This window comes from Elephas maximus, chromosome 3 (assembly GCF_024166365.1).
Source record: "Elephas maximus indicus isolate mEleMax1 chromosome 3, mEleMax1 primary haplotype, whole genome shotgun sequence".
In the NCBI taxonomy this organism is placed as follows: domain Eukaryota; kingdom Metazoa; phylum Chordata; class Mammalia; order Proboscidea; family Elephantidae; genus Elephas; species Elephas maximus.
Genome location: NC_064821.1, coordinates 198,742,543 through 198,755,040, shown reverse-complemented (window position 1 = coordinate 198,755,040; position 12,498 = coordinate 198,742,543). Strand labels below are relative to the sequence as shown.

Sequence of the window (12,498 nt, the reverse complement as noted above, 5' to 3'; positions counted from 1 at the left end):
TGGGTAAAGGAGTGGTCGCCAGTCTACCCAATGTATTCTTCCTTGGCAGCATGTGCGTGTGTTGTGTGTGTGTTTGTGCAGCACTGTGGAGGTGTGTGTGATGACGTCTTCTCCACTACAGCGGGTACATGTGATTCTGCGTGTGATAGGCCTCCTCCCTGGGGTTTGCTCTCCTCCCCCCATTTTCCCAGTTATGTAAGTGTCTGTCTGACGAGTCAGGCCTGGGCTGTGGGCTCCTCCTGCTGGCAGCCTCTGGAACCCACAGTCTGGGGTGGGGTGTGTGGAAGAAGCTGTTGTTTGCCTAAGGCCTCCTCTTCCTGGAGACTCCAACCCAGCCCTCGATACCTACCAGAATCCAGCTCCCTCCCAGCCCCAAGCCACAGGGTGAGTGATAGTCCCTCAGCTCCCTGAGCATCCCCTCTGTAAAAACGGCATGGGGGCATTGTCTGTCCTCCTGTAACTTCACAAGGGGGAAGGAGAATCAAGATTAACAGCCCAAGGCTGATTGCTATGAAGTGGAGGTTAGACATGTCTCCTCTTTCCACCATTTTGACACCACCCGTCCCTGCCACGGCACTCCCTATTTCTCTACTGGGTTTGATGATTCATTGCAATGGCCACAGAGAACAGATAATACTCAGCGATTATGGGGTTTATTAGGGAAGTGACAGGTTACAACTCAGCTTCAGGAACACTCAGCATACAGTTCTTCCATCAGGACAGCCTCTTCCTAGCCGTGCTCACAGGGACACCCCTCCCTGGCCCTAGTCCTCTGCCCAAAGGCATTCAGCTTTCTCTCTCCATGGGATGGGAAGCCCCCTGCAGGTCTCCTGCTGCCTGGTCTTGCTGCCTTCAGTGTGGCAGCTCTCTCTCTGTCTCCTCTCTGTCTCCCTTGTCAGCGCAGGGATCCCAGGTCCAAAGGACATACTGGCTCCTGGCTGTTCTTGGTGGTGGTGGGATCTTCTCTTTCCTGCTTCTAGGGTGGCTCATTTCAAGCCCAGCGAGATGGCAAAACCGACCAGTCCTTTTGGTGGGCTACAATTACCAACAACCTCCACCACATCTCCACTGCCCAGCACAGGGGCTGGCCCATCGGTATTTGCTGGGTGAATGGGTTTATAGGTTGGAAAGACTTGGGATGAGAGACAGTGGGCTGAGGTGGAAAGAGTTGGGGCTTTGGGGACGGGCCTGCGCTGAAGTCACTCATTGACCACTTACAAGCTGTGTGACCTTGGGCAAAATACTTAACCCCTCTGAACCTTAGGTTTCTTATCTATTAAATGACAAAATGCACCATCTTGCAAAATATGCCATAAAGACTAGAAGTAACATCTAAAAGGGTCTTATTGTGTAGGCATTCCATAAATGGTTGTCTTAGTTATCTAGTGCTGCCATGACAGAAATACCACAAGTCGATGGCTTTAACAAAGAGAAATTTATTTCCTCACAGTATAGTAGGCTAAAAGTCCAAATTCAGGGTGTCAGCTCCAGGGGAAGGCTTTTTCTCTCTGTCGGCTCTGGAGGAAGGCCCTTGACCTCAATCTTCCCCTGGTCAAGGAGCTTCTCAGGCATAGGGACCCAGGGCCCAAAGGACGCGTGCTGATCCTGGTGCTGCTTTCTTGGTGGTATGAGGTCCCCAACTCTCTGCTTGCTTCCCTTTCCTTTTATCTCTTGAGAGAGAAAAGGTGGTGCAGGCCACACCCCAGTGAAACTCCCTTTACCTTGGATTAGGGAGGTGACCTGAGTAAGGGTGATGTTAAAATCCCACCCTAATCTTCTCAACCTAAAATACCAATGACAAAATGAGGACAACCACACAATACTAGGGATCATGGCCTAACCAAGTTGTTACACACATTTTTGGGGGACATAATTCAATCCATGACAATAGTATTTATTATTATTACTACGATTGGCAACATCTTTCATCCCCCACGCATCAGGAAGGAACTAACTCCACCCAAACAGAGGGACAGTGGTTTTTCTCCAAAAGCTTTCCTATGACTTCCAGTTTTCACATAGCCCAGTTGGGCCTGTGGATGGATTTAGATGAAATTATGAGTCGGAATCGACTCGACGGCACAGGGTTTGGTTTTTGGTTTTGGGTCTGGAGAGACCAGGCTGTGAGATGTCAGAGTGGGAATCAACTGGGACTCTGCTGCCCTGTTCCCAGCCCCATCCTGGGAGTATTGGGTGTGGAGGGCTGGACCTCTGTTTCCCTTCAGGGTCCCCAGCATTCCTCCTCAGAGCTTCTCTGGTTCCTCCAAGGCGCCCAAATGTGGCTTCAAGAGGCAACTTCTCAAGCATCTCCTCTGAGCCAGGCACTGTGCCAAGCTCTAGGCCTAGACAGTCAAAGAAGGTTTGGTCTAGTGTGTGACATTTCTCCTCTCTGAGTCTGTTTCCTCTCCTGTAAAGGGACTGCAAGGGAGGGGATGAGAGAGACGACGGGGGAGATGAGAGGGGGCAAGAAGGAGGCTGGAGGGTAAGGGATGCTAGATAAGCCCTGGAGCCACCCTTCCACCAGCGGCCACTTTGGCAGCCTTAGCTTTGCAGACCTGGCTGTCCCTTCCACCATGCTGGCCCCACCCTTCCTGCTCCTCCCAACGCCCCGTTTTTCCACAGCTGAGGAGGAGGTAGAAACCAAACAAACCAAACGCGTTGCCATCGAGTCGATTCCGACTCCTAGCGACCCTATAGTTCTTGGGAAAGATGTTTCTTCCATTCTTCTCCTCCGGGGCAGGCCCTAACTTCTCAGCCCAGAGCGAGGTCCGTCTCTCCCCACCAGAAATCGAGATTCCTTCACCTAAACCCCGGGCTCACCCTCTCCTTAAGTCTAAACCAAACCTCTTAGGAAGTAGTCCAAATAATTCAAAATCAAAACAAAACAAAAACCTATCTCCTATTTCGTATTACCCTGCGTCAAGCTCTGCACGTACATTATCTCAGTAAGCCACAATGGCCCATTGAGTTGGACGCCGTCACCCTCGATTTGCTGACGAGAAAACTGAGGCTGAAAGAGGAGGTTAAGCAGTGTGACCAGGATCACCCAACCAGGAAGTGACGGCACCCAGATGACTCTCGCTCCCAAACCACTTTCCTTTAGCTCTGCCCTCTGAGGGGGTGGCTAACAGGTCTTCAGTGACCTTCGGGAGCCCTGAAGCGCCTTTCTGCCTAGACCCTTCCTATTCCAGAACTCCCCGGTCCCGCCCACTCCAACTTCAGCAAGGTCTGCAGCGCGGGCCTAGCGGCCCAGAGCAAATAACTGGATTCTAAGTGCGTGGCCACAGTCATCTCACCGGCCCTGCAGCCAACTCTCCGAGTAGGGCCAGCAGGTGCGGGGTGAGCGTGCGCTCTGTGAGGAAATGGGTGTGGATTTGGGAGAGTGGAGGTGTCGCCAGCTCGCCGGAGCTGGGGCCAAGGTTCGGGTCAGGGCGAGGTTGGGTTGGGGCGGGGCGGGAGGTCTGGGCTGGGCCTTGTGGGGGATGGAGCGGGGCGGGCCCAGGACCCAGGGAGGGACGGGGCCGGAGGTCTGGGCTGGGCCCTGCCGGGGACGGAGCTGGGCAGACCCAGGACCCAGGGAGGGACGGGGCCGGAGGTCTGGGCTGGGCCCTGCCGGGGACCGAGCGGGGCAGGACCGGGGCCCAGGGAGGGGCGGGGCCCAGGGAGGGGCGGGGCCGGGGTTGGGGCGGGGCCATGCCGGCGACAAGGCGGGGCGGGACCAGGGCGCAGGGAGCGGAGCCGGGGTTGGGGCGGGGCCATGCCGGCGACACGGCGGGGCGGGACCAGGGCGCAGGGAGCGGGGCCGGGGTTGGGGCGGGGCCATGCCGGCGACAAGGCGGGGCGGGACCAGGGCGCAGGGAGCGGGGCCGGGGTTGGGGCGGGGCCATGCCGGCGACAAGGCGGGGCGGGACCAGGGCGCAGGGAGCGGAGCCGGGGTTGGGGCGGGGCCATGCCGGCGACACGGCGGGGCGGGACCAGGGCGCAGGGAGCGGGGCCGGGGTTGGGGCGGGGCCATGCCGGCGACAAGGCGGGGCGGGACCAGGGCGCAGGGAGCGGGGCCGGGGTTGGGGCGGGGCCATGCCGGCGACACGGCGGGGCGGGACCAGGGCGCAGGGAGCGGGGCCGGGGTTGGGGCGGGGCCATGCCGGCGACGGGGCGGGGCGGGCTCAGCGCCCAGGAAGGGCGGGGCCGGGGCCGGCAAGGGCGGGGCCGGGGCGGGCCCAAGGCGGGGCGGGACTCTCTTACCCAAGGCGCGGACCGCGGGAGGGAAAGCTGGGGGAGGAGGGAGGGGACTTGGCAGCTCCGGCTCAGCTCCGCTCCACACACCCACGCCTCACTGCTCCGCTTCTTGCCCCCCACCCGGGTATGCGCCCCCCCGCGCCCCCGGCCCCTCAGAGCCCTCACCGCCCTCCGGAGCCTCCCCAGAGCCCGTTGCTCAGAATGGGCGCCCTCGGCCCGACGCTGCTGCCGCCGCCGCCGCCACTGCTGCTGCTCCTGCTAATGCTGGGTAAGCCCGGCCCAGGTGCCGATCCCGGCCCCCAGCCCCACCAGACAGTGCCTGCCACCAGCCGCGCAGCCCCGCCCGCCTCCCCGGCATTTCGGAGCCTCTCGCACCTCCCTTCTCCATCAGAGGCGCCTCCAGCCCCCCGAGCCCAGCTCCTAGCTGCCCATTGTGGCCGCCCGATGAGCCAGTCATGGGTGAGGGCTCCCAAGCTCTGGGCCCCGGGCTGGGGCACGCCCCCACCCCCAGGTGCGGCCTCTAGGCACCGCCAGGCTTCCGGGCCCGGCCCCACTTCTCAGGGGCATACCCAGGTCTTAGGGCGCATAGTGCGACTCCTCTCTGCCCCACACGCAGCTCAGGCCCGGCCTTGGGTGCCCGCCCTGCGTGGGCAGACACAGCCCGTCTTCATAATTGCCCCGGAGTTGGCCAGAGGACTGGGGGCTGCCTCTGCCACGGTCTTTGAAGTAAGTCTCCCTTAATTGCCCCCCTCCCCCCTACTCACAGTTCGTTATCTGAGGTTGGGGGGCAGTTCCCTCTTACCCCTATCTCCACCCCGGGGCTGTCCCTATTTCCTCTCCTCTTCTGGATGACACTTGGCTCTGCAGCTTCCCCCTCCTCCCCCACCGAGTCACACCCCCTTAGCCCCAGCTTCCCTGCCTCAGGAGAACCCAGGCTCCATGGAGACTGGCCTTGGGATCTCCAAGCACCCTGTGTTTGTGCAGTGGGGTGTTCTGGCCCACAGCTGCGTGGCTGTGTGGAGTAGTGACAGTGGACCGGTTTTGGCCTGAACTGGAGGCCTTCCTGTAGGAGGTCAGCTGGGGAGGAGTGTGGCACCTAGACAGTGAAAGTGCCTGTACAGATATTCAGGGGACTGAGCCCTTGAAAAGAGCACAGCGTTGGTAGGGTGGGGAGAAGGGTGTTGGCGGTGGTGGCTTCCGCACCAGGATTTGGAGCTGCTGTAGTCAGGGCATGGGCTGCCGGTCATGCAGCTGCCTGTTTCTGGACCAGAGCTCCTCAGTGGCACCAACAGCGTCTCCACCTGCTGCATAGGCCCTTGGGGCCTATGGGTTAAGGCCTTCTCCTTGAGGCCCTGGGGTGGGGCAGGAGGATGTACAGCAAGGAAGAAGCTATGGGGCCCGGTTGCCTAGCACTTGGCCCATTCCCCAGTGGGCAACGAGGAGCAGAGAGGAGCCAGGGGAGGAGGCAGGCAAGTGCAGTTCAAAGGGAAGCCTGTGGACAGCAATGTGGGCGCTTGCATTCATTTTACAGATGGCACTGTTGCACAGATGAGGGAAGTGAAGTTCCTTGCCCCAGAAAACACATCTAGGGAGTGTTGGGGCCAGCATTTGAACCCAGATCAGTGTGACCTGAAAGCAGGCCTCTTTGCTCTCCCTCTCCGCTCTGTGGTTAATGCAGAGGAAGGCACAGCCTGGGAAGAGAGCTGCTTGTGGCAGCTGGATTTCCCAAGGCAGTGGGGTAACTTTCCCATGGGGATCTCCAAGCATCAGCAGTTATGGAGCCAGGAAGGTGGGAGGGGGCCGCTCTGAGCAGAGCTCAGCTGTCTCCACCATCACCCAGATTATGAAACAAGCCTCGGGCAGGGCGCTCCTGAGTCATGCACTCACCGTCAGAGCTGGAAGCTCTTAGCTCTGCCCCAGTGTGGAAGTTGAGGCAGCCTGGGAGGGGAGGAGCAGGGCCTCGGGCCATACAGCTAGAGCTGGGTGTGGGGATAGAGCTGGCATCCCAACCTCCTGATCCCAGGCTGTGTTCTAGCCAACTGACCATGAGTTCACACTGTGATTCAGCCACAGGAAGAAGGGGCTGAGAGCCCAGCTGGGGTAGGAGAGCCAAGGGGAGCTGTTCTGGAGAACTGGAGGGCGACACGTGACCACAGACACCGGGGTGTTTTCCTCCAGTCCCTGCAGAAAGGCTGTGGGTATCCCCCTGGCAGGCCTGGAAGTGACACTTCCAGTTGGTGAGGTCAGTCCCATCAGGCCTTGACCTGGAGTTTCCCCATTTCCTCCTTGACTTTGTCTCTCTGCAGAGGCAGGTGGAAGTCATCCAGGGGCAGTAAGATCTTGCCCAGGAGACTATACTTCTGTCTTACCTTTCTCATCTGTAAAATGGGAGGGCAGGAGCCCTCCGTACTCTCTGGGGCTCTGTGATCTTATCTACAGGGGGCTATGGAAGGAGGGAAGGAAGAAGCTGAGCCCTCAAGGCTACCAGGAGTATCCTGGGGCTGGGTAGGGCATAGGGTGGGGGTAGGACGAAGAAGAGAGTTTGGCCTCTCTTCTGTGGGAAGGGGCGGCTGGGGTTTCGGAACCTTCTTCCAGAAAGGGAGCCATAAGTAAACAAATACACCATATGCAAATGAAGGCTTTTGTTAGCCGGTCTTGGAGGGCTGGGGGTGGATTGTGCTGCAGCTGGGCCAGCTAGGAAGGTTGGCAGGCATTGGGGGAAGGGATCTTCTGCCCCCGGGGGAGCCTGGGCAGAGCCTGGTTCTTGGCCCAGGAGCCCCAGCTGCCTCTGTAGCTCTGTGGGGTGGAGATGCAGTGAGCTCATGGCACAGCTGGAGCGGCAAGGGCATTGTGTGAGGAGAACTGACTGGGTCTGTGCCCTGGCTGGACTCAGGCCACTGGTTCCATTGTCTGGAACCCCTGGCTTAGGTGACACAGCTGAGCCAACCAGCCCTTCTAAGCAAGATTTTACCAGCTCCCCTCAGGCAAAGGAGGGGGACATGTGGTGCCAGAATTTTTTAAGCAGGAGGCTCCCTTGGCCAGGCCTGAGGGAGGGATAGCAGACCTGGGGTGGGGGTATGTGGGAGTTGTGGGAAACACAGAATTGCTAAGTCAGGAACCCCGTGTGCTCCTTTCTGCCCTAAGGCACTCTCCTTCTGGTCTTTCAGAAGTGGGATGTTTCTGAGTTCTGAGGCAAACCTGGGCCTATACCACCCCCTGGAGAGCCATGTGTCTTATCTTGCAGCATCCTTTCCCTGTTCTCAGAACAGGGCCCAAGCTGTCCACCAACTTGCCCCAGGTTTCCTTTCTTTTCACCAGCAGGAGTCAGAATGGAACTGGTGGTAGTGGGGATGCAACGGGGGCCCAGGCATCCCCAACAGCTCTTGCCTTTCTCTACAGGAAGTGGGTGCTGTGCCCGGGAGGTGCTGGTCCCTGAGGGGCCCCTGTACCGAGTGATTGGCACAGCTGTCTCCATCTTCTGCAATGTCACCGGCTATGATGGCCTTGCCCAGCAGGACTTCGAGTGGTTCCTGTACAGGCCCGAAGCCCCGGAAGCTGCACTGGGCATTGTCAGTACCAAGGACACCCGGTTCTCCTATGCCATCTTTGGGCCCCGTGTGGCGGCTGGTGAGATTCAGGTGCAGCGTCTGCAGGGTGATGCTGTTGTGCTCAAGATTGCCCGTCTGCAGGCCCAGGATGCTGGCATTTATGAGTGCTACACACCCTCCACTGATACCCAGTACCTGGGCAGCTACAGCGGCAAGGTGGAGCTGAGAGGTACTGGGCCCTGGGAGGGAGTCAGGCCGTACCCACCCTCCAGGCAGAAAGTCAGGGCCAGGAGGGACCTAGGTAACCACCCTGAGACTTCCAGCTGAAGAACCTGAGGCCCAAAGAGGTTGAGTGACTTCTACAAAGTCACCCAATAAGTTAGTGGCTGGTCTGGAATCAAACCCTGATCTCTTCATTCCAGTCCATTGCTTACCTTTTTATATCAAGTGACCTCTTGGGAAAAGGGCCAGTGTCCTTAAGCATTCCCTGATAGGGTGGGGAGGCCAGAGTTGCATTGTCTTCTGAGAAGGCAAACAGGGTCACTTTTCTGAGTATTTCAAACAGAGTGCAGTCCTGAACATCAGGGTGAGCAAGCAACGGGCTGGTTCTATTAAATTCAAAAAGCATTTATTGAGCACCTGGGGTGTGTCTAGCACTGTGCCCAGCACCACTGGGTTACAGAAAAAAGACAACACACAAGCTTTGCCCTCCAGGAGCTCACAGTCTCTTTGGGGAAACAGGCTGTCCGCAAAGGCACAGTCACAAGAACCAGCAGCCCCCAGCCCTCCCTCCCTCCCTCCCTCCGCTCTTCTCCCCAGCTCTCCCAGATGTCCTGCAGGTGTCTGCTGCCCTCCCAGGGCCCCGAGGCCGCCAGGCCCCAGCCTCACCCCCTCGCCTGACTGTGCATGAGGGCCAGGAGCTGGCCCTGGGCTGCCTGGCGCGGACGAGCACACAGAAGCACACACACCTGGCTGTGTCCTTTGGGCGAGCTGTGCCTGAGGCACCAGTAGGGCGAGCAACTCTGCAGGAGGTGGTGGGACTCCGGGCAGACTTGGCCGTGGAGGTGGGAGCTCCCTATGCTGAGCGGCTGGCTGCAGGGGAGGTGCAGCTGGGCAAGGAGGGGGCTGACCGGTACCGCATGGTGGTGGGAGGCGCCCAGGCGGACGACGCAGGCACCTACCACTGCACAGCCTCCGAGTGGATTCAGGATCCTGATGGCAGCTGGGCCCAGATTGGGGAGAAGAGGGCTGTCCTGGCCCACGTGGATGTGCAGACGTTGTGTGAGTGCCACCCCTCCCATGGCAGGGTCTGGGAGGGACTGCATCTCAGTGGGCACCATGGCCGATGGGCACAGGTAGTCATCGTCACACTCTGGGGAACCCATCATCCCTAGGTGAGCAGCCTCTTAGCATCAATTTCCTCTCTACCCACGGTGGGTTTTCTCTGCTCAGGAACTGGGTGTGGAAATAGGAGGACCATGGCTGAGATTCAGGCCCCTGGGTGGGAAGGTGGTTACGACTGGGAGTCGGGGCCCCTGTTGGGGCAGACAGGAGGCCTCGAAGTTGCTGCTGTTAAAGAAGGAACTATAGTTGACCATCAGGAGCCTAGATGCCCCCTCCTGCCTCCACAACACCCCTTCCCCCTTCCTGTGTTTCAGCCAGCCAGCTGGCAGTGGCTGTGGGGCCTGGTGAACGTCGGATTGGCCCCGGGGAGCCCTTGGAACTGCTGTGCAATGTGTCGGGGGCACTACCCCCTCCAGGCCGTCATGCTGCCTACTCTGTGGGCTGGGAGATGGCACCTGCAGGGGCACCTGGGCCTGGCCGCCTGGTAGCTCAGCTGGACACAGAGGGTGTGGGCAGCCTAGGCCCTGGCTATGAGGGCCGGCACATTGCCATGGAGAAGGTGGCATCCAGGACCTACCGGCTACGGCTGGAGGCTGCCAGGCCTGGTGACGCGGGCACCTACCGCTGCCTTGCCAAAGCCTACGTCCGAGGGTCTGGGGCCCGGCTTCGTGAAGCAGCCAGCGCCCGCTCCCGGCCCCTCCCTGTGCACGTGCGGGAGGAAGGTGAGAGGCTTTGGGGTAGGTGAGAGGGGGTGGGCCCTTGACAGGGTTTGGGGCTCAGAGAACCTTCTTTCTTCTAGCTCCATGCTGCCTTTCCTTAGCTTTCTCCCATCAGCTACTCCATCCTGTAGTGTTTCACACTCCTCTTCTTCAAGAGTAGGGGTGTCTGAGTCCCCCGGAGTGCTGCCTGGACAGAAGCTCTAGCCCCATGCCCCTGACCCTTCACCCTCTTTTCCCATGCCCTTTGTTCTGAAGGTGTGGTGCTGGAGGCAGTGGCATGGTTAGCAGGAGGCACAGTGTACCGGGGAGAGACTGCTTCCCTGTTCTGCAACATCTCTGTGCGGGGTGGCCCCCCAGGGCTGCGGCTGGCTGCCAACTGGTGGGTGGAGCGGCCGGAGGAAGGGGAACTGGGCACTGCCCCTGCCCAGCTGGTGGGTGGCATGGACCAGGACGGTGTGGCAGAGCTGGGGGTCCGGCCCGGAGGAGGCCCTGTCAGTGTGGAGCTGGTGGGGCCCCGAAGCCACCGGCTGAGACTGCACAGCTTGGGGCCCCAGGATGAAGGCGTGTACCACTGCGCCCCCAGCGCCTGGGTGCAGCATGCTGACTACAGCTGGTACCAGGCAGGCAGTGCCCGCTCGGGGCCAGTCACAGTCTACCCCTACACGCATGGTGAGTGACTCATCACCCCCGCCCTCCTCCCAGCCCATGGCCCATCCTTCCCTTTCCATCTTCTTACCCCCTGCTACTATCCGCTCTGTCTTCTCATCACTCTGATTCCTTCTCATGAAGAGCCTGAGGAACCAGCTGTCAGCCTTCAGTACCCATCTGCACCAGGGTCCTCCATGGTCGATACTGACTAAAATGCTGAGAGGGCAGAGAGTGGGTGGGGGAGGGGCTGCCTGTGGATGAGGAGGGGGGGGGTCCTGGGAACTTGATGGGAAAAGTGCTGGGAGACCAGGGTGACAGTGGGTAGGGACAGTGGCACTCCAGCTGAATACAGCCATCATCTCTCACCCAGCCCTGGACACCCTGTTCGTGCCTCTGCTGGTGGGCACAGGGGTTGCCCTAGTCACCGGAGCCACCGTTCTCGGCACCATCACCTGCTGCTTCATGAAGAGACTGCGCAAACGGTGATCCCTCCTTCCCCAGGTGAGGGGGCAGAACCCCCCAGCCTTGTCTTCCTCCAGCCTCCCACCCCCAGGTTCTGAAGGAGGGGCAGCCAGCTCTTAGTTCTACCCCACTGCCCTCCTGGGATCCTGTTGATGGGTAAGAACCAGGAGGGAGTCCCACCCTGGGTGAGAGCCAGGAGGGAGTCCCACCCTGGGCTCTCCTTAGCCCACTCCATGCTCTCTCCCCAGGTCTCGCAGGTGGTGATTGTCTTCCAGCCCAGCTCCAAGCCCTCCTCTGGTTGCCTGGATACCCTCTCCCTCTGCCCACTGCCCTTCCTTTAATTTATTTGAGCTGCCCCCACCCAGAGTGGGGGACATGGCCCCCAGGCCCCAGCCCTTCCCTCCCATGTGAAGGCCTCTCAGCCTCCTCTCTCTGGTCTTCTGTTGATACCCATCCCATACAGAGGGCATTCCCTGTCCTAGAATTAATTTTTCTAAAATGTGAATAAACTGGTTTTATAAAATCCAGGGTTGGCTGTGTCTTCTCTGCCAGGAGGCTGGAAAGGGCTGGGAGTGTGTAGCAGGGCGCTTGATGGAGGCTGACAACCTATTCTGGACGACCCAGGCCTCTCCTACCACAAACACCATCTGGCCTCTGTGGGCCGTGCCACCCACCCCGGGAGGGGACACCTGGTCCCATCTGCTGCCTGAGCTGTCCGCAGCGAGCCTATTCCTGATCAGACTCCTACTCGGAAGGCAAGCACAGAAAGGGAGGCTGAGTTCCAGCTGAGCATACCCCCACCCCTTCCCAGCCTTCTCCTCTGTCATGGGGCAGGGGCTGCCAGGGACGGGTCCTGTTCTGAGGTTCCTAGACCACTCTGCCTGTCTCATTCTCCTGGTCGGGCTAGTCTTGGCCTGATTCCTCCCACCAGAGCCTGGGGCCTCAGCTTCTTTCCTCCTGACCTTAATTATCCTGTGACAGCAGAAGAAAAGAAACCCTAGAACACAGCTGCCTGGGTGGCAGGGACAGCCCCCTGGGGAGGGTCTGTGCATCCATGGAGCCCCTGCATACATCTACCCACAGCCTGCCCCACCAGCCCCAGCCTCAGCCCCGCTCTGGTGCCCCCAAGGACTCCCTGGATTTTCTTTGCCTAAGGGTGCTCTGATCCTAAATTCTTAGCTGCACTGGACCTCTTTCAAGTCCGTTTTTAAACACTGAGCATTACTAGTTTGCCAAGTGTTATTTTTACACATGAGGAAACTGAGGCAAAGGGCCATCGAGCTAATTAGTGATGGTGTCAGGACTAGAACCTAGGTCTCCTGGCTCTTGGTTCAGTGCTCTGCACTGTACAGTGGTGCTCTGAGTGGTGACTGAGTGGTGAGAGGTATGGTGGGCTCTCAGTGACTTCCGCGGGCAAGTGTATCCTGTTCCAGCCTCGGTTTCTCTGCCCGTTCAATCGCTAGGGCTTAACTACAGTGTAAGGGTATGTGCACATGGATCCTGAGTGACCCACCCTGCGCGATCCAGCTGTTTCATAG

General features: G+C 59.4%; 1 protein-coding gene across 6 annotated transcripts; it reads left to right on the top strand.

The window, feature by feature from the left end:
• The first annotated feature begins 914 nt into the window (after nucleotides 1-914).
• Nucleotides 915-11,485, top strand: IGSF8 (immunoglobulin superfamily member 8). 6 transcript variants are annotated; one of them, XM_049880940.1, is made up of 8 exons: nucleotides 915-1,095; nucleotides 4,396-4,507; nucleotides 7,639-8,016; nucleotides 8,607-9,068; nucleotides 9,446-9,853; nucleotides 10,106-10,519; nucleotides 10,869-10,999; nucleotides 11,209-11,485. In XM_049880940.1, the coding sequence occupies exons 1-7, from the start codon at nucleotides 1,006-1,008 to the stop codon at nucleotides 10,982-10,984; spliced, it is 1,980 nt and encodes a 659-aa protein (XP_049736897.1). In that variant the 5' UTR covers nucleotides 915-1,005; the 3' UTR covers nucleotides 10,985-10,999; nucleotides 11,209-11,485. The 6 variants fall into 6 exon arrangements, 5 of the variants coding, with proteins under 5 accessions (XP_049736897.1, XP_049736902.1, XP_049736901.1 ...); XM_049880945.1 differs by lacking the exon at nucleotides 915-1,095 and adding an exon at nucleotides 2,960-3,332; XM_049880944.1 differs by lacking the exon at nucleotides 915-1,095 and adding an exon at nucleotides 2,960-3,339.
• The last annotated feature ends 1,013 nt before the right edge of the window (nucleotides 11,486-12,498 follow it).